A 22,122-nucleotide genomic window follows, 5' to 3' on the forward strand; every position below is an offset into this window, starting at 1 on the left:
AAACACATTATTAAAGGAAGCTGCTTCACGTCAGCATGAGAGATGTTTGCTTCAGCACAAGACAATTAGTGTCCTCACAGCAGTCTGACTTGAGAGCACTACAGTGTGCACATATCAAGATACAATTCAATGCGGACTTCCAGTGGAAGGACAAGAAATATGACCAGAAATGATCCAAAATTGCCACCTATCCTACACCTGTACACACCATTACTAAATGTGTTGTCTTTTTTCAAGATTCAGGCAATACTTCAAGGGCAGGTGGAGCAAAAGCATATTTATGATACTTCTATTGGCTCCAAAGCATTACATTAGCTCTCTTAGCATACAGATTTTTCACCTTTAAAAAAAAATAAACTATTTTTGTATTTAACAGATTGTACCTGGTTCATCCATGTAGTAATAAATATCAACATCATTGGACTGCATTACAACAAAACCTTCACCCATCAGCCTCGGTGGTCTGCAAGGAAAGAGTGAAAACATGAAGAGTAAAAATCCACATGCCAAGATAGATCTTGATGAATTCAAGTAATTTCAAATGCAACATATTAAGCATAATGGATTTGCATAATGATTTGAGAAAAAAAAACAAACCCTTGATCATAACGTTGCTACCACTATTATAACTATTACATTAAATAACTTAAAAGTTTAGTTAACTCAAGCATGAAGGTACCAGGTTCTTCTCCACAAAGGTACCTCACATTCTAAACCACAAGTACTGAAGTTTTACTTTCAGTGTTTCTTTCAGTCAAGAGTTCCTTTCTCCTTGTCCTATATTGTTCTTTCACCTGCTAATTGTTTTCTCACTAAAATAGCCCTCTACACCAAAGGGACAAGACTTTCAGTAATTAGACCATTAGTTAATAAAAAAAAGGAAAAAAAAAAGCTGTTCTGCCTCAATAACACTTCCCTCAGTATAAAAGGATCTAAGTGATAAAGCTAAGAGATGAAACATTTCTCCTAACACTATTATACTGGTATATTACAATCCCTTTCCCACGTTAATTTACATATTAATAATTCTGGTTTTACTGCAAAAGGCACTATTGAAGCTTCTCAGCCACTTTCATAAACTGTCATTTCTTGACAAAAAAAAAGACAATTCCTATGACTGTTTGAACGTGACCTGTTAGAGCACATAGCCCATTTTACCACAGCTCACTTTCAAAGGCAGGAAACCTTGGAAAACATGGAAGACTGCAGATGTAGAAATCATGTACTGCCAGAAACTTCAAAAGCAACAGAGCAGGAACCTTGAAACTAAGTTTACTTTGAGAGTAACAACGGCAGCAAAAGACCAAATACTTTAACACAAACTAGATATTGGCAATAATTTAAAATGAGATTATCATTATCATTTTAAAGTATTCCCTAATATCTATCCTGAACCTTCAGCCTGCTGCCTCCAAACGTCTACTTTGACCTGCTTTCCCTAGCACCATTTTTTTTCTTTTCTTCAATTTCAGAGGACTTATTTGCAAAGAGTGATAAAAGTGTTGAGATGGACGTTTTTAAAACAAAATGTCAGTTTCCAAGGTGAAATGTTGATGTTTGTATTGATTTGTCAGTCTGTTGCAAATTACATCAAGCCACTTGGCTGTTTTTCATATGTTCACTGGCTGCAGAAATTTCTGTAAGTTAAAACACCCAGCTTAAATTTTAGCCAAAACAGGGTAAGAGTGCAGGCTCTAAAGGGTCAAATATTCTCCATTTCCAGTGAACTGAGCAATTTTTTTAATTTGTCCAGTAAATTAGAGCACATTTTGTGCACAGATGCCATCCCTCAGCCATCAGGAGCTGCAGGGATGGTAAGAGCATAAAAAGCAAATACTTAGAGGAAGCAGGAGGAAAAGCTAATAGTTTGAGTATCTTAATCCTATTTTGTTTTAATCTTGTTTTCAATATTAGTTGCAGAAATTTCCTTTGTCGTCATGTTGAAAGAGTAAGATTCTGTGCACAGCCACAGAATGTTCTTCGAAAAACATAAAGCCATGTTACAAACAGCAGTATTTGGCTGATAAAAAGCCAATTAAGGTACAAATGATGTACAGTTTATTTTATTATTTCATGCAAGTACTCAGGCTTGTGTTTGACTTCCTTCAGTTTGTTCAAGCTGCCTAACCCTGCTTATGCAAAACACACAGAGGTAAAAGGATCAGCAATCTGTCTTCAAAAGATAACACATTTTCCCCTCTACCAAGTATTACACAGCTTTTGCCCAGTTTTTATTAATATTTCCTAAACCATGAATCAGCTTCACAAAAGTCAACACCTTAAACCCTTGCATTTCAGCTAGAAATTCAGTGGTGGCAAGCCTAGGTACAGCTCTTGTACCTGAGAGAAGGAAAACAGGCCTTGGACACAAGATGCCACATCCCTGACAACATTCAAGGCCAGGCTGGATGGGGTTCTGAGCAATCTGATCTGGTTGAAGATGTCCCTACTCATTGTAGAGGGGTTGAACTAGATGGCATTCAAAGAAACCTTTCTAACACAGACTATTCTATGATTAATAATAGAGCAGAACACACACAAAACCCACAAACCTAGAATAACACAGAAAACCAGTGCTTTCCATAAATGAAATTTGTTCAAAGATCCAAAATCAAAAACCTTCAGAGTGGTAACAAATGGCAACTATCTAAACACACCGAGTAAAATAAAGACATTGTAGCACAAAAAACCATTGTCTTCTTTGTGTTCCTAAAATAAATAATAAAACAATATGGATACAGAAATACCCCAAACTTACTCATCATTTTGAAGACCAACGTATCTTGGACTCGGAACCAGCATGACTCGAACATTTTCCAATTTTCCCTTCACAATGTGCATGAACTGATCAAGGTGGCTTGAAGGTGGTTTTGTGGTGTATGTCAAAAAGGCATCATCAAAGTTAATGCAAAGTGTTTGTGGCTGATAATGATTCCCAAACGCCAAGCGACCCTAAACCAAAAAGCAAAACCAGTAACTCACAGGTAATCACTGATCTCTTATATTTACATATCTATTTACATTACACTCAAACTCTTACATTTAAGTATTTATTTACCTATAAAAATGCAGTTGAACCAGCCATGGACAAATGAAGTACATGGACAAAAGTCCTGGCCATAACCTGTGCATATCTATAAATATTACCTTGTATGTTAAACTCTGACTTTTTTCTTCTATTAACTCAATAACAGCTTTCCTGATTCTTTTTTGCTGTCGTTCATTTGGGTTTTTTGAGGCGGGGTGTGGTTTTGGGATATAACATCAACTTTTAAACAATGTGTCCAAATTCCCATATTAAAACATGCAGGGGGGGGAAAAAAAGAACCCCAAACACCTGCCAAAAAACCAACACACCCTATACTGTACTACACCCACAATTTAATTACTTGGTGATATTCTGGAAATCATTACTAAGCCTAAGGCATGAGTATTTCCCAGAAGTTAGAACATAGCTGTGTTTGCACCAGCAGGATTTGTGACTCTATCAGGGGAGTGCTGATGATGTAATTTTAGCTTTTTTAAAGCATGAAGGCAAAGAAAAATTTTAAATATAATGTGTAAGAAAAATGAATGGCAAGTGTCATTTTTTAAGCAAATACTGATAGTTTCCTTGTAAGGGTCTCTTCACTCACCGTGCTCACATTGACTTTAATGACTGGAATAAGTGATCTCCATGAAGAAGAGGGGTCTTGAGATTCTGTTTTTACTTTAACACTAAATTTAAAACAAAAAAAAAAAATATGGGAGTTATTATTTTGCTTTTTCTGAAGAAGAACCATGCAAAAACCATTTCTTCTAACATTAGGACATCAGGACACAGATCCTGGGAAACACGCCTTCCCCAGGAGAGTGCCTCCTGCAAAGCACCTGCTAGCAGATGACTGGCCAGGCTTCCCAAGCCTGGGAGAACAGCAGGAAGCACATGGAGCTACACCTTGGTGCTGGACACAGGTAGGAAACGAGCATGCCTTGTTTAATTCAGAGCAATAGTTAAATAAATCTTCCTCAGAGGATCTTGGCCTGTTCTAAATACTCCTGTTGAGGCATGGGATTTTTCATTTCCCAAGACACATCCTCCTCAAAGGCAGAAATCTTTCCTGTGCCTGTCAATAAGAGCTTGAGATAAAACCACAATGAGACTGGCTGGGAGGCAGAGTCCTTAGTCAAACTCAGGACTGCCACAGCATCCTGCAGCTGCCCACTCTGAAATTTAGCAACTGGCCAGCAGCAGTGGCAGGACTCAAGTCTCATTAGATCCTCTCTGCTCCTGACAGTAAATCAGTCTGGTGAGGTCCTGTCCAAAGAGAGGCTGATTATTGAACATCTGACTGCACTGCACATAAGCCATGTAATACTCTTTATATTTCCACTCCATGTTTTCTGGGGTACCCCAAAAAGAGCAATTAACAGAAGACAGTTTGTGTAGCTGAACACAAGACCATAGAGATCCTCACATTTTGCCTATTCAATGTCTTGAGCAGCTGTTACTTCTACTGAGCAAAACCACTATTATTCTGCCAGCATAATCCTCTTCAACACATGCTTCCCCTCCACACTGTATTTCAAATAGATTTTTCAGCCTGTCTCTGATCATTAAACAAGAGTGCTTGGTTTGTTTGGCTGTGTTTTTTAATTATTACTGGTAGGAAATCTGAGGAAAGGGAAAAGATTCAGACTGTCAGGCTTGTCAGTGCAATTTCTCTCAGCTGTACTTCCCTCGTTTGGCCTCCAGAGCACATGTTAACAAAACATTCCCCAATTAGTTCAGCACTTTGCAGAACAAAGCATCAACAAAACAGCAAAATTAATAATTATTTACCTTTCAAGATTGGCGTGTGTTCTCTGCCTACCATTCACTTGTGCTCTCTCATCATCTTTCTTTGCTGGAATTATTGTGGGGTCCAGGCCAAACAGTTCTTGAAGTTGTCCATAAAGCTCAGAGCGGTTGTACACATGAAATTCAAAGTCATTCACCATAATATACAGTCGAGTTTCTGCCTTTGGATCTAACCAAATAGTAGGAAAAGAGGTTCTAATTCTATTTCAACATTCCCTTGGAATATTTACAGTTTCTCAAAAATGCACATTTTGCAAAAACCAATCCACACAGTACTGAACAGCTGCTGAAGTACATATTAAAAAGCAGTAAAAAACTCCACAAAATAATTACAGCATTCTAAGCAAATGAGTAAAACTTGGCAAATAAGACAGCTGCATACAAAATATTAAATCTGAAAGGCATTTCACCCCTAGGTCACAGTCCAAAAATAAACCCAGACAAAAACTGCACAAAATGGTAAATGAAGTTTTTCAGTCTCATGTATGAAAACAAACAAACAAATATCTCGCTTGATGCATAGAACAGAAGCCTTGGCAAAAATGTCTGCTTTTTAGCACAGATATCACTGAGAGCAACTCAGTCTCAAAACCCAAATGGTTTTCTAGCCAAGCTCCCTGGTACAGCATGCCTGAAGTGGGAAAAAGCTTTCTTTTACAGAGAAACAGAAAACATTAATATGCAGAATTAACCAGATCATACTCATTTTGCACCATCAGCCAACATTCTCACAAATTTAAAATTTCAACTGTTATATCAGCTTGGCTCTCTGATCCTTAAAATCTATTTTAACATCTGCTGATCATATAGAGAGCTGATTGTGACATACTTTGACATACTTTTGCCTCAGAAAGTGTGACCTAATTATGCAGTTAATGTGAGGGAAAAGCTTGCACCACTTCCCCCTAATTACCCAGTTGAAAGAGTGCCCATTACACATTGACTCAAGAGACCTGAGCTGCTCTAAAAACCTCATCTGGTCTTTCTAAGTCAAACAGACTTCAGGCAGCTGAAGAATCAATGGTTATTACAGCAGTCTCCAAGCTGTAATTCAGGGGGTACAAACTGAAGGCAGCAAAGAAACAGAAAATTAAAACTCAGAGCAAACATTCGTGGTCAGGGTCAAATGAAGAAATGCAGATGCCCAAGATCCAAGGTTTAGAGATATCTGCTTGACTAAATGCACCCAATTTGATAAAAAACTCATCTGTCCCTCAAAATCACACATCTCTGCAACACTGGCCCAACAACAACCCACTTTTCCCCAGCACACCTAAAGTACCAGAAATTTCCATGTAATTATCAAAATATATACACATAGAAAGTAAGTTTCCGGAACCCATTGACATCACAGGTTTATTGAACAGAAGACAGAGAAAAGTTAATGAGCCAGCTTCAGTTCCTTCCTGTTTTTATAAAACCACCATCAAATCCATTTGTTGCCAATCTTAACTTGCATCAATAAGAGTCAGGCAAACAATGACGTGGACAAAGATTGGGACACACAATTGCTCACCCGGGAGATCTCAGCAGCATCAAGAACACAAATAAATGTAATTTTTCAATTCCTGGATGCAAGCATTAGACTTGATTTACTAAATGAAATCATATATACTAATTCATTTACTTAAACGGGATTTAAAGGGACGAGTATCTCTTTTTCCTAACAACAAAAATAAGGTTTGACCTCCACACATCAATTTGGTTGGCTAAAACACTTTTGGAAAAGAAAGAAAAAAGGGGCAAGGAAAAAGAGACAAGCAAATCTGAATGTTATGATACTAAATGATTCAAAGAAGCATTTAGGTAGATTATGTACAAGTAATTACCAGATTGTTTCACAATGTGAAAATTGATAATGGGCTGTGGCACCTAAGCCAAGTCATTGGGGTGTGCCCTATCCACAACATGATCCTCCACCTTTTGTTCCTAAACCACTTTCATTTCCCAAATATATACAAAACCTCAAGTCCCAGCATGACTTAACACTTAAAGAGCATTTTAGTCACGTTACTTTTTTTGTCAGACCCGGACACCTCTAACTTCTGTGGTTACCTGGATTATTTGTCCACTAATCACGTGGCCTTAAATGCCAGCAAGAAACATTAAAGACCTGCAATGATGCCAAGCAAAAATGCCACCACAGAGGACAGGCAACCATCTTCACTGCATTAAATTCAATTCCTTTTTTCATTCTCTGAGCCACCAGACAAATATGTTTTAACTAGCAGATGAAGACAATCCTATGAAAACCCATTGGACAGCAACCTGTGGTTGGCAAAATCTAATTAACTCTAAGACTGGGTTCCACTTCTTGAATTACTTTTTTATAGTATAATGAATTTGAATGGTGCCCTACCACCTCATAGGGTGAGCAGTGCCTCAGTAAATAGAAATGAGCAGCTCTTCCAAACTCCTATCACTGCCCAGAGCAGTGTCTCACATTCACCTGACTGACTCTGCATGTAGTACTGCTGCCACTGCTGAATTGGCACTGACACAGCAACAGCTCCATGAGCTTGCTGACAAGTCTAAGAGGCTTCACACAAGCAGAAGCCACTTCCAAAGACAAGGTGGGGAAAAAAATCCCTCCAAAGTTCAATGACCCTCTCAATTCGTGTACACAGCTGTAGATAGCTGACATTTCCAGACCTCCTTGAATGAGCAATGGAACTGTGATGGCTCCAAAAGTCAAGAGAAACACAACCCGAATCTCATCCAACAAGATTCTAATCCTATAAATAATTAAGCACACAGCCCTAGGCTACTTATGCTTTCTCTCTGTGTTTTCTGCAGATAGAATTAATCTCCTGTATCTGTGTTAATCATCCATCTTCAGCCAGAGATAAGGAAGAAAAATGAATTTTTTTATACTTCCCCATTTCTGTAACCACAGATGTCACCAAGACACAGGCTTGTCAAATACTAAAGGATGTCCCTTACCGTAACACTTTAGCTAAAATACCGAAAGTACACACTCGCTGAAACTCAAACTAAAATCACTTGCAGAACATAAGACATCTCTATTCATCATAGTTATCAACTTCAATACAGAGACAATTATGCTTGGACTCCAGCTAATGAATGCTACTATTAAGATTAATGGTTTGTATCAGGAAGGGTTTGTGTCCCCGATAATGAATCCTGTATTTATTTCATCTCCTCTGCAACCAGTGAACAAATCCATACCTTCTGAGGATCCAGAGTACTTCAGGTACATATTAACAAAGCAATTGCATGCCTGTGATTGTGCAAAGGAAGTGTGTTTCTGTAGGCTACCTGTAAACTGAAATTTTGAAACCTTTTTGGAAAACCTACCGTGCTGCTTCTGCTTTGGGTTGTACATCTTCCACCAGCGAAAAATGATAAATCCATCTTGAATTCTAAATCAAATAAATTGGAATAAAACAGAAGTTGAGAGAGTGACAATCCAACATCCTACAAGCAATTTATGCAGAGATCTGCAGCTGAGGCAGTCTACAAGCAACATGAAAGCACAAAGCATTACTGCACATGGTGTATTACACAATTCCTGCTTTAGCTGAAACTCATATAAAACCCCACATCCATTGCCTCCTCAAGGCTTTCCAATTCTAACAGCAAGAATCAAGACTACAAACTATTTGCTGGTGTACTGTTCACAAAACAAATTATTCTGTATCCCAGTAAGTAAATGCCAGCTACTTGGCCAACATGAATCTTCCAGATTTAGGAGCAAGAGCGAGTCAAAGACATAAAAGAAAACACCGTTCTCCTTCGCACTCCAAAGTGGTTTATTTGACAAATATGAAGGACAACTACCATCTTATCCAGCACTCACTTCTAAATGATAAGGCTAAAGCAGCAAACGAGCTCCCAAGTATGCAGGAGTGTTAAATACTAGCACCAAAAGAGACAGTCTAACATTTATAAATACACTGCTCGTTTGGAAAACTACATTTTGATTTGTGCTATTTAGACCTGTATTTAAAATACTTATTTAGAAGGGGACTCCCTTGTAAATATGTACCTGATGGACATGTCCTCTGTGATGAAATAGATTTCACGCACCATGACTTTTCCAGACAGCACAGAAAATGAAAAGGAACCTAATTATAAAAAAAAAAAAAAAAATGCTTATTACCCTAAAGCTGTTGATTTTGTGAACAGAGAGAATTATCAATTATCTGAACTGGGTTAACTGGGTATCTTGAGTTCCTTTTCGGATGGGAAGTCAGAAATTCAGAACACAGAAGACAAAGTACACAACTAAGGCATGCTGGCTTTGGCACCACCCAACAATACAACCAAGCCCCTGAGGTACAAAAGTCACTCAGAAACACCCAGGGGCCATGTAAATCTCAATAGAGTTAAAAAAGCTGTTTTGAACATTTAAAGTCCTAGGACATGGTGTGCAAGACCATAATCAGAGGAACAAAGATTCCTGATGGACTGTTTTTAAAAAAATTAAATGGCTGTAAGGATTTTGGTCCAATTATTACAACAAATTATGTTTGCATCAAAAAGGATTAATAAGTATGAAAAGACCAGCAGGTAATGCAATAGCCCAGATTTCTCCTAAGGCTTTTCACCTCACTCACAGAAAGTACACCATAATTTAAAAAAACCCAAAATCAACATTAAACAACTGAAACCAAGCTGCAAATCATAGGATTTAATTAACGTTATGTTCTACTTACTGATGAGGTTCATAAAGAATACCACATATTTGGCCAGCCATATCAGCTGCCCTTACTTAATGGCAATCTCACAGAGAAATTTTAATAAAAGGCTATAGATAAGTGTAGCAGCCAGTAAGTATTTAATCTATTTTGCTCTTCAAAAAACCTGGATCTGAACATGGTTTGGAGTACAGTTCTTTGGTTCTTGAGGATATAAGCAACTGAATTGCAAGGGTGTCTGTGGCAGGCCAAGTGTGAGTGGGATTTTTTGGTTTTAAGTTTTCATTACATTTATGAGGTATAGTTGCAGAAAAAGTCCAGAACTGAAGTCATTGCTATTCTGTGAAGCAGACAGAGGAAGGCAGAGGAGCAAGTGAAAGAAAATTAAAAGTGTGATCAGTGAGGTTGTGGGCTACAGCCCTCGGTGACTCAGCACCAGATATTTTTGTAAGTGGGTGAGTGCCCAAGTGATTTGCACTGACCTGTTTTATTGAAAAAAGTTTAAAATATTTTAATAAAAAGTTAATGGATTTTGATGCAAAATGTTCTAGCCAGTATCAATTCTACATATCATAGTCCCAGTATGGATCAACCTGTGATTAGTTGTTCTGACAGCTTATTTAGAAAGCAAGGGCAGTGCTGGAATGCTTGAGTCTCTGCTTGGAATCCACTGAATGTTTTCAAATCACTCTAACGAAGGAACACTGAGTTTACTTCAGGTTTTTAGCAAACTGAGGTATGATAAACAGCAGCAGACAAAGAGTGGCATTACATTAATCATAACTTACCAATATGGATGTAGCCATGTTTATATAATCTGTTAAGAACCAACGTTAAAATGAGTCCAATGTTCCGGGAATTATAGTAAGTTAGGTAGATAATCCATCCACAGGACAATATTGTTGCTGTTGAAAGATTACAATGAATTAAAGCATTTTTTAAAGTACACTGACCCAGATAAAAACCTTACCCATTAGGACTACAAGGCACAGCAGTGTTCTTCCTGCTCTCCAAAAAATTTGAAACCAACGGACAATTTAATGGGTGATTTCAGAGAGATGCTGTGAGAAGGGTATGAAGAGGTGGGGGGGAAAAGGGGAAATGGGAAGTCCAGAAAAATATAGATTCTTCACTGCTCTTCCATTCCCCAATATAAAAAAAAAAACCTGTGCTCCCAGAGGACCTGCAGAAGGCACCACATTATTTCATTACATCACTCACCATCTAAGAAGCTAAACTTTATAAATCGAATTGTAACATGCACTGTCCCACATGGACATTTATTTCAGAACACCCTAAAAAACCCCAACACCACCAAAGTCATACCACATACCTTCCCTACTCTTCTCCAAATTGTGAACTGTAACTTAAATTTCTAGTCTTTCATATATTATCACAGGAAGTATTATCACATACAAAACCATTTCCTACACTGCCTCCTGAGAGAAATGTACCACAGCCCTTGGGTTAGAAATACCTCAACAGTTCAAGCATGGAATTTGATAGGGAAAAAAGGAAATAGCAATCCAATGAGAAACAAGTTTAAAAAAAAAATTAGGTCTGCTAATCCCCAAAGTAATTTTTACTTTAGTTGATTAAGAGCTAGTAACCTATTTCTAATTACAAGGGTTCTCTAAGCTTCCAGAAGGACAAACCCAAAAGGAATGGCACTGCCAAGGAATGGACTAGTTCTAATTCACCTTACTGATAATTACCATTCTGTTTCACCCACAGCAGAACAGGGGAAAAAAAACCCTGAACTTTGCAAAAGAATTTTTTATTTATGCTAAAAATGGAAAATTTTTATGGAAAAACTGAAGTGCAGAAACACATAGGAGCCTTAACTTTGAAGAGAGTTCAGATAATTGCTGAAAAAAAAAACAACCTAGCTGTTCTTCCACGGTTGCTTTATTTTTTTCAGTGGGATACTCCACTGCTTCATGACAGTACTTTGTTGAAAGAGAAAGAGAAGGTGAAAATGACTCCCATGACTTTTGTCATTTCCTTACTAGAAAATGGATCCAGTGTGACCAAAATTCAAGCAAGTCATACCCTTGGGCAATAAGCTGCTTGACAAGTTAAACAAACCAAATCTGTGTGGGTGATTACACAGGAAAGAGCAGGGAGGGTGGAAGCTACATCCCAGGAAAGAAACTCCAGGTGCCATTGAAGGCAGGCACACTCCAAGGACAATGCTCACCTCCCCCACTTTCAGGTGAGTAAGCTCCTCCCTGCTGGTCCTCTGTGGGGAGGGAGAAAGGTGGGATGACTCATACTCTGAGGGTCCATGGAGTTTAATTTGAGGTTAAAGTTCAACTTGGCACTGCTAGATGATTGCAGTCAAGAAGATGCCCTCTCAAGGTTAAACATACTGAGAAAAATTAGGAAACCAGTACATTTTCCAGTCTTGATCCACTGCCTGCATTACTAGACTCACCTCTGCCACAAACTGTAGCCTTTTCCTTCACCAAATCCCATAAACTTCATTAACTTCATTATTATATTCTTGGTTTTTAAAGCCTCTTCACTGAAACCAAGTTTTGGAAACTGCATTTCCAAAGTTTTCCTGCATGTGATGTTTAGAAATGGTTCCAGAAGTGAGCAATGGCTCTTTGAGGAGCACGCTCATTTCTGGAATTGATCACCTTTTACTGAGAGCAGTAGTTAGCTGTTTCAGCATTCAGGAGAGGAAAACACTGATGCCTTTTTATATCCCCTTATAACAGGATGCCATAGGTCAGCAGATAAAAGCAAAGGAGGAGAGGCTGGTTGAAACTGGATAAGTTAATAAACATCACTCGAATGTGTTTCTATCCAAACCTCATAACAGGAAGCAAGTCAAAGCTTTTGAAGACAAAATTTTCAGATCTATTTGCGTCTGTTCCACATTTTACCATGGGCTACTACCAGTGACTTCCCCTATTTTCATCTCAACTACACTGAGAACTCTTATGTTGAGTAGAAACTTTCCATTTCAACACAATAAAAGTGAAATACATAACAAACAGTAAGCACCCTCAAATAATTCATCTGTATCCTTTCTGTTCCATTTGGCCTACTGAAAAATAACTCCAGTATGTCAACAGCCAGTAGACTTTAACCTGTCAGAAGTGAAAGTGAAAAAATAAAGTTGTTGATCCTGTGTTGCCCCTCACTCCAAGTCCAAGAGTCAAGGCTGGAAAGCAGGCATTATCTACCTCTGGAAAAGTCTGAATTCATTTCACACTTTCAGTATTGTTACATGGACCTGAGTACAACTTCATATTTATTTTGTGTCCTTGAGCCACTTGTTCATAGATGAAAAAATGCCTACACCAATATAAGCAATAGCACTAGTGCTAAAAAAAAATCAGCATACCTAAATCAGGCATGTTTACAAATGCAGCTCATAACTGATTAAATGACAGCTGGGCTTAAAGGCTCATTGTGGAACAAAATTTAGTCAGGAAGCTGTGTCATTAAACACAATACTCCTTAGATCACTTTCCAAACTACGCCAGATTAAATGGCAGGTAGGCACATATTGGAAGTTATTGTAGCTGACTGCCATGCTAATCCTTTGTCATGGTATCATAGAAGAAATTTAACCAAAACAGAAGAGTTAACCTTACCTACTAACAGCCAAACCACGTTGGAGTCATGTTCTGTGAGGAAATCTTCCAGCTGCGTGATACTTGGGACAAAACTATCATTTTTTCTTTGATCCATTGCTACACTGTTTTTGCACCAGCACCTATAGAACTGAAAGAAAAAGAAAACCATTCCAAAACCAAAATGAGTAACAAGCACAGTACAGTTCGGAAAAAACGGACTATGTGCCATCTTAAATCATCTCCATCAGTCTGTTTCACACAAATACAAATGTACTTGTTTTATTCCTTCAATAACAACTTCATGATTCTCAGCTACCTCCTCTTCTACTCCAGAGCTCCAGAAACACTTTCACTCATCTCTGCTGGAACAGTTTCCTGGCACAAGACTGCTCCAAACAAACTACAGAGCAACAAAATACCAAAATATGCTCCCCAAATTTAGTACCCTGGATGCCCTGCACAGCATACAAAAGCAAATAAATGTCTAAAACTGTTGTGCCATGGCAGTAAGTCAAAAGGCAATTGAACATACAAGTAAAAATGAGGCTGTATTAAGCTTACCAATATGCAAAAATGTAACATGAGACTAAACCCCTGCCCTTGTAGAAGGGAAGGCCAAAGGCGACACTTCTAGGAGTTACAGAAAATTCCCAAAACCCTCTGATCTGCTGTGTCCATAATTCTGCTTAAGGATGGATTTGTATCATTCTGTTAAAACCGACTATCTGGTTGATCTGTTATAGAGAACAGAAAACCAGCCCTTCTGATCTTACACACACATTCAAATCACTTGCAAATGGGTTTATATTAATTAAATGTGATTAGCAGGTAGTTGCTCAACTCAGCAACATCTGTAATTACACAGCAGTATTTTTGTTGCATTGGTTTCATTTGAAGTCTTCTCCCTTGGATGTTATCAGTCAAATCTCCTTACAAAGAAAGAAGCATTAATTCTGCTTCCTTTTTTTTATTTTCTAACACTTTCCAGCTCCTGGCAGCCTGTCTTCCTGACAGCATTCACCCCTCAAAAAATATGAGTAGATTTGATTCCCCTTTGTTATGAAGTCTCTGCTGGTTTCTCCATCAAGGGCTCTAGAACATAAAACTAATATTGATGAGTCCTTAATTTTTCAGCATAACAGCTTTGAATAATCAGTATTTGCAAATGTTTGCAGTAAATGCAGCTATTCATCTGTTTTTCCCTTTAATACTCAAACTACTCTAATTATTTTAACTGGAAGAAGTTGGGGAAAAAACTACTTTTAATGCACTTGTTTATCTTGTTGTACCCTGAACCAACAGCCTGTGTTTAGAACAACAATAGGAGTACAGTCCCAAGAATAAGGGTTAATAATTTGTTCATTACCCCTCCTGCAAGAAGGAATAGAATGGGGAGGAAATAACATGAAAGCAGCAACAGAACAAAGAAACAACAGAAAAAAAGAAACAACAAAGAAACACCATGAACCAACACCAGTTTCCAGCAGGGATGATAAAAAAGCTACCACCTTACTCCCCTACAAGGTGGAGGAATAAGAGGAATAAACATCATGCACAGGCACACAGGATAAGAAAGGAGCCGTTGTTTCAGAAGGGACTTTAGAACAGCAAATTAAATCACATAATGGCACTGTGATTTGCTTTAAGACATCCACAGTACCTTAATAAAAAAGCCACATGCCAGTTTGTATGATGGAGCAGACGATGCCTCTGCAGGCAGCCTCGGGGAGCCTTTAACCCCTGAATCACAGGGTAAAGAGAGAAAGCCAAATCAACACTTCCAGCATAAAAGGATGGAAGGACTTGGCCTTGCCCTTTCTCACCAAAGGACAACAGGGTCACTCTGTTGTGACCAAGACCACCACGGAAATGTTGTCAGTAGGTGAGGATTGCGTATCTCTTTCCTCAACCATCAATATTTATCTCATCAAGAAAGCAATCCATGGCTTTTTCCTAAGAAATTATCACCCAAAACCACAAGATACTGAAACATGATTAAAAATCATTAAAGAAAACCGTGGCAAGACAACTTGGAGACTAAAAGTATTGAATCTTGATACTTAGTTACTTAAATAAAGACAGAGTTCTTTTTTTTTTTTTTTGTCATCACTATCCATAACCATAAACTGGACATACTTTCAATTTTTTTCTGGGATACATTTGTTACCTGCATGCAAATAAATTCAGGAATCCCCCATCATTCATCACGTGTCAATACAACATATTTGAGCTCCAAAGATGATCCTTGAACACCCTGGCCCACAGATTTTTTTTTCTTTACTTAGGGTAGTCTTTGCCTTTGATCAAGTTCCTGGCGGGAGGATGCTGGCAATAAAAGTATAACCACCCAAAACCAGGCAGTAGCAGCACCTGTACTGGATGTAAGCTCTCAACACACCTCTCAGAGCAATCAGGCGCTTAATCCACTTAGCTGATTAATTACTGCAATAAAAAGGGGATACAAGCAGAGACTTAAGGAGTACACACAGTTCATAATGTCCCTGTGCATTTATAAAGCCCAGAGGATGAAGGGGCAGGATCTGCACCATCAGGATTGCTTAGAGGTAGGGATGCAGTCTTTTCAGAACGGGTATTTGTTACTTTCAGTAACCAGCGTTTCTTTCTGCCCACAGTGCTGCACCTTCCAGCCCCTACACACTGTAACTATTGGTTTAAATCCTGGGCCTGGCAGCCTCCCTGTTCCATGCCTGTACACTGTAACCACAGCGAGGAGTCCCGCAGGCCTCTCGCTGCCCACACGCTGCTACATTTACTCCTGCGTGTAAACAACTTGGCCATCAGAGCAAACCACACTCTCCAGGAACGGTGATCCACAGGCTGCTGGGGCTGGAATGTTCTTTCATACTGCCTACTGTATTCGCTGAAGTCAACTCTACAAGGAACTGCTCTTGGAATGACAAGACCCGAGGGTGTGAAACCGACTCTTGCCAACCATAAAAATACATAAAAGAAAATGTAACAAAGAGGAACAGAAACCCAGAACTTCACATTTGTATCTCTGCATTTATTTTATCATCTTTTCTCAAGGCCTGTGCTGTTCTGTGCTGAACAGCTCAGTCAGCATGCTGAAATACAGTCCAAAACCATGACAAGTGCTTGGATTTATTTGCCTTCCCCCTTGCTTTATTTTCTAAGCACATTTTTACTATTCATTATGTCACTTGTGGCTCTCATTTACCACATACCACGTTAATAAATACAAAATGTATTAGCTTTCTCCTGGGAAGAAGACAGGAGAAAAGAAATATTCTGTGGCACTGAGGTGACAGAACACTGATACTCATACTTTATCTTCACAGCAGTCCTTTAGGGTGTCATGCAGTTGTCTTTCTCCAAATGAATATCTGAAGCAAGGAGAGATAAAGGCCAAATCCCTCATTTACGATGCCCAAACTGAAATACTAGGGACCTGCTTTTGAGTTTATGCATGTCTGGAACACTTAGCAGGCTCAAGGCAGACACTGGACTGCCTTTAAGATATGAGGGTTTGATTTTACTGTGAAGTTGAACCTCATGGTCAGCCAGGCTGTTTTTACAGCAAACACATATACTTAACACACTGTAAAAAGTGAATTTTAATTACTTGTGTCACACATAATCCTTTCTTCACAGTACTAAAAAGATGCAAGGGAAGTTATAATCCTGGGGGGATGCACATCATTTTCAGCCTGCTTCCGGTGTTACAAGTCCAAACCAATTTTCACCGCAAATATTCCATCCCTAAAATGCCAAGTACTCAAAAGCAGCTGCTCCTAATCTTTATAAACTCATTCCAATCACATCAGATAGGTAAACTCGTTTTAACCTCAGCCTGGCAAATTAACTCAACACCAAGAACAAACCTCTGCTTGAGCTAAGTCATTAAAAATTTACAGGAGGCATGCATAGATGCAAGAGCTGGCAGGAGAGAAACCAGAAACTCGGTGACCAGAGTGCAGCCACTTGGCAGGGACAGCTGCACCCACCTGGAAAAGGTCTGTCCTGCACCTACAGCTGAGCACAAAGGCAACAAATGTTTTACTCAGTGCCTGGGAACCTTAGGGGGATGTGGGTCTTGAGCTGGGCAAGAAGAGGAGAAAGAAAAAGAAATGGCTGTTTACCGCATCCTTTGTAAAGTAACTTTCCTGGCACTCCCTTGTAAACACAGCTGAATAAAAGGGGTGTCCAAAGGTGGGGGGAAAACTGGCATTTTATATTGATAAGAAATATTTTTATATGGTCATGAAGTGGGTAGGGAAATATAATGGACATGGCCAATTCTCTAATTACTGCTGGAATTCTCAGGGGGAATAAACCAGGAGGTTAAATTTGCCAGACCTATCCCTCAGATCTTCACAGAAATCAAGTGCTTATCGAATATATGTTAATTGGTGTTATTAGAGGTTAACTGCCATTCCGAAGATACTACCAACTTCTACAGCAATTACTAATCAGTGGAGTTACAATTACACCCAAAGTGACACATTAAATGACAGGAGGCAAATCCCCCTGGTCTCAATAAATGCAAACAGACGACACGTCTGGATGCCTCATCTCAAAAAAGAAGCCATACCTAATGCAGCTCTTTAAAGGAAAGAAAAGTTATTTTTTGCATTACCCACTCCATCACTGCCTTTCAAAGGGTCTCCAGCACTTCTGCTCTGAAATCACAAGTTGAGATAAGTAAATGATATAATAAAGGAGGCTCACCAACACAGACTCAACTTTCCTCTTAGGATATTCTTACACTGTCAGCACCCAGAGGCACATTAAACACAACTCACAAAACAAAAAGCTGCCAACCTTGGCACCTGTCCCAAAACTCTCCAGCTAGGTCAAACACTCCAAACCCATCCCAGCACAGCTTAGCAAACTCAGCTACTCTTCAGTCAGCAAGCAAAGGAAAGAGGAAGGAAGAGAAGGAAAGTTGTTCTCAAAAAAAACTAAAAAAAAATTTTTAAAAAATCAGACAAAAAACCAAGGGAAGTGACAGCACCCACAGAGCAATTCTGCCACAGGGCAAATTGCATTGCCTTCATACCTGGTACCCAATTAAAATTAGCTCTGAGCTTTTCTAAGAAAACAGCAAAGAATCAGGTCTATTTCCCTTCCTGTCTGCCGGTGCTTGAAGTCCCACTAGCGGTAAACTGTAAACAAAATAAACTAGAGCTTTAATTATACTAATGAAATCCTGCTACAACCCCCAGCAGAAGCAGCTGTGCTGAAAGCAGAGCCCAGCACAGCCACACCTGGCTGAGCCGGTGTGTGGACAGCCTTAGTCAAACAAAATTTGCACTACAGTAGCTTAGCAAATAACAGATCTACTTCAAAATTAATTAAATCAAAATTAAAGCACACTCAAAGGAACAGTAAGATACAAGATAAAAACCATTCTCACAACAACCCACCCAATGAGGCAGAGTTTCACAGCACAAGAGGTAGCTTTTATTTATCTATTTTTAATAGTACATGACATGAGTTTTCCTAGGAAAGAGATCAAAGACAAACTCCTGCTATGACAACCAACACACAGTACTTCCACTGCTAGCCTAGGAATCCCTAGGTTGAATTGGGATGATTTTTCATTTAACTGCTTAAAAGTAAAATACTTCTTAACCTTGCTTTCCAGACTTCTTCAGGGGAGCCGGTTCTTTTCCTGCTTACAATGTCAGGCTTTGATGCTGCAGAGGAAAGGAAGGACAAAACCAAAAAAAAAAAAAAAAAAAAAAAAAAAAAAAAAAAAAAAAAAAAAAAAAAAAAAAAAACCAAAAAAAAAAACCCAAAACGCGGAACCTAAAGGCTTACAACAGGAGAAATAAATAAGAATTTCCCTCATGCACACTCCTCAACTTCAAGAGAAAAATAAAAATATTGCCTTTGGGGCCTTTGTTGTTGGTCTTAACAACAAGAAGGCAATAACTTTTTTTGCCTCCTCTTTTTTTCATTTGAGTACAGCACTGTACGTTTGAAATACTCTATGAAAGTAAGCCATCTTCTCCACACCTATGAATTCTTCCAGAAGTATACTTCCTCTAAATTTCTCTTTCCCCACAATTTCGGGGAAAGAGGAAGTCTTTGCCATAAATCAAACTAAGAGTCAGTCTTGTAGCTACACACATCATCATCCTTAAGGGAACTACCTATACCTGGAGTTACCACAAAGATTTTGGTGCAGCAACAAGTGCTAGAATAAGTTATGTGAGGAGATAAGAAGTGACTAGGAGAAGTTATTACACATGACAGTAAACACAGGATAACTCTGCACACTGCTAACTAAAAGCATTAACTAACCTCTTGCCTATTTCCCACAGATAAAATGGTGCAAAAGAGCAAGCACCAAATAGCAGCTGATGCACATTTCACATGCCAAAGTTCTCTAACAGCATTCCCAAAAGGGTGAGTGATTTCAGCACACCATAAACAAGGATAAGATCTCCTTAAATGTGTCCATACCTTCACACAATGAGCCCAGACTATCCACCACGGGTAAAACCTACTCATGATCACGGTCAGAATGCGCAAATTCAGGCCATGACCCTAAACAAACACCCCTGAACATCCACTCAGAGCCAACTGCCTAAGTGGATGCTCAATACTGTTTTTGTCAATGACTGTTTGAGTAACCTATTAACATACTTTAACAAGCAAGACCAATAGTCCCTCCTCCCGTCCAGTTTTTCTTCTCAGTTGCCAAAATTTCTGGTCCCACTGTAACTGCTCACTACACATGAAAAGCAGAGGTGGGGAAAAAAGGCCCTGCACAGCCAAAATAAAAAGAACAAGCCAGAAAAGCAGAATTACTGGATTAAGTGACACAACAGAAGAACTCACATGGCAACAACGTTGCCTTCTCTATATTAAACCTGATAAAGTTACACATTGCAGCAAACTGCCAACTTGGGAAGTTTTCACAAAGTTGAGTGAAAGCTGCTGTGGAGATGTGTCTTATGATGGGAAACCAGTCCAGACAGAAATTGTGATTGGGATATTTGCTACATGGCCACCTCCAAAACACACCTCCCCCGCATCAGTGTTATGTTACATATTATATCTGTTATGCACACCTTACATTGGTATCGAGTTTTTTATTGATAATGCAAAGTGCAAACACGTTATCATAACATCATTATGTATCATTACCACTACAACTTCAGACACACCAAAAAGCAGGGGCACGTCGTGTTAAAGCACAGCGTGTGTGTGTTAAACCCTCTCAGGACCAGAGGCACTGGCAGACATCGCCTTTCACCACCCAGGGACCAGCACAGGGAAACTTCCCTCGCAGGCCAAACACAACCGGAGGCGCCTGAGCTCCCGCCCCCTGGCCTCACAGCCTTTCTGCACGGCGTTACCCCACGCCAAAGGGAAAACACTGAATCCCAGACACCGGAGGGGCTCTCCTGGCACCGCTCCCCCGCCGAGCGGCCAGGACCACGGGAAGCACGGCGGGACCGGCACCCGAGGGTCACCACACCGCCCTCCGGTGCGGAAGGACAGGCACCAGGCCTCCTCCCCGTCCCGGCCCGGCAGAGCCCCGCGCCGAACCCCGGCTCCTCCCGGTGCGGGGGCGGCTGCGTGTTCCCGGCAGGCCCAGGGCGAGCGGCGGGGCCGACCCCTGCGCGACGGGCCCATCCCGGTGGGGAGCGGAGCGCAGCCCGGTCCCGGCTCCCCCCCGCACTTACGCCATCGCCCTCCGCGGCTTCTCCCCCGCGGACCCGGAACCGGCGGCGGCGGCAGCAGCCGGGGCCCTCCCGCACCTCACGGTGAAGGCGCGGCCCCGCCCACGGCGCCGCCGCGGCCAACCGAGAGGCGCCGCCGGCCCGCACGGCCAATGGCGAGGCCGTCCGCCCCCCGCGGGGGCGGGACAGAGACGCCGCTCCGCCAATGGCGAGGGGCGGTGCCTGCCCCGTGTGTGTGTGCGGGGAGCCGCGCCCGCCCCTCCGCGGCGCGCGCAGGCGCGGGCACAGCTGGAGCGGCCAGATGTGCGCGGCGCGCCGGGGGCCGCGGGCGTGGCCGGGGCCGGAGCCTTGCGGAGCTGGCGGGCACACGGCCCCGAAATTGGAGGCTCGCTAATGGATCCCGCTCCCGGCGCGGTTGGCTGCCCGTTAGGTCGGGAGAAGGGGTGCTGCCCGCCTGGCAGCGGCTGGCGGAGCGAGCGCCTGCGCGCCCGCGGGTACCTGCCGCTCCCCCTGTCCTCGCAGCGCTTAACTGCGAGGTGCCGGAGGGGTTTGTTGGCCGAGCCGCCCGGTAACGGGCTGTTCGTTTTCCCGTGCCCTCCGAAGCAGGTGAAGAAAGCTGGCCCCCGGACACCAGATAAAAAGTGAATTTTTCATGCGTTTTTGGACCCATGTGGCCATGACTGACTGCCAGGTGTAGCCAAATATGATAAATACACAGATTTCTGTAGAATCGCCCAGACATGGTAAAACGCATAGATTTCTTTAAAATCAGCCAGGCGTGCCTCCTCCAGCCTTCAGTAGCACACTAGAGGAAACCAAAACAGTGACTCTGTGTGTGTGTGTACATGTACCTTCTTCCACGAGGTCACTTCCACACTGTCAACACTGGTGCTGAGCTCCACGTTCCCTCAATGCCCCCGAGGCTTCCAGAAGCTGCACCATGCCGTGTTTCCTGAGGGATACCCATCCTTGGGCTCCTGGATCAGAAGGTTGTTGTATCCCCTTGTACCTGCAAAATAAATCCTGTGGGTGAGAAACACAGATTTCCTAAGCCATGGTGCTGCTCTGACTGGCCGGACAGTGAGACCTGTCTGTGGGCTGCCTGGATTTGCTTGGGCCAAAAGTGAAATTGAGCCCAGCTGAGCAGAGGACTCGTGGCTCCTCTCTGTGAGCCACGTGTTCCTGCCTCCTAGCTCATGTCTGCTCCAGCATTCCGCATGGTTTTCCCTGCAGAGCCAACTTTCAGCTGGATCAGCAAACAGGGAGCATGAGCCCGCTCGCTGCACAAGGGCATGGATGCCCCTGGGGGCCTGGCAGGAGCTCTTAACCTGGCACAGAAAGGCACTGGC

The 22,122-nt window shown here is 41.2% G+C and overlaps 1 protein-coding gene across 2 annotated transcripts in view; it reads right to left on the minus strand.

Annotated features, from left to right (window-relative positions):
• The window catches only part of KIAA1109 (KIAA1109 ortholog), an 87,003-nt gene extending 66,124 nt beyond the window's left edge, over positions 1–20,879 (minus strand). Inside the window, exons 1-10 of one of the 2 annotated variants that reach the window (XM_041411921.1) lie at positions 20,777–20,799; positions 14,755–14,834; positions 13,113–13,242; positions 10,290–10,406; positions 8,850–8,928; positions 8,159–8,223; positions 4,823–5,009; positions 3,636–3,717; positions 2,759–2,952; positions 384–463 (exon numbers count right to left, since the gene is read on the minus strand). In XM_041411921.1, coding sequence (XP_041267855.1) covers positions 384–463; positions 2,759–2,952; positions 3,636–3,717; positions 4,823–5,009; positions 8,159–8,223; positions 8,850–8,928; positions 10,290–10,406; positions 13,113–13,209 — 901 coding nt within the window. In that variant the 5' untranslated portion in view covers positions 13,210–13,242; positions 14,755–14,834; positions 20,777–20,799. Of the gene's footprint in view, positions 1–383; positions 464–2,758; positions 2,953–3,635; positions 3,718–4,822; positions 5,010–8,158; positions 8,224–8,849; positions 8,929–10,289; positions 10,407–13,112; positions 13,243–14,754; positions 14,835–20,776 lie in introns of both variants that reach the window. The other variant, XM_041411920.1, reaches the window with a different exon arrangement.
• Positions 20,880–22,122: the final 1,243 nt, after the last annotated feature.

This window comes from Onychostruthus taczanowskii, unplaced genomic scaffold (genome assembly GCF_017590055.1).
Source record: "Onychostruthus taczanowskii isolate IOZ18803 unplaced genomic scaffold, ASM1759005v1 scaffold38, whole genome shotgun sequence".
Lineage (NCBI taxonomy): Eukaryota > Metazoa > Chordata > Aves > Passeriformes > Passeridae > Onychostruthus > Onychostruthus taczanowskii.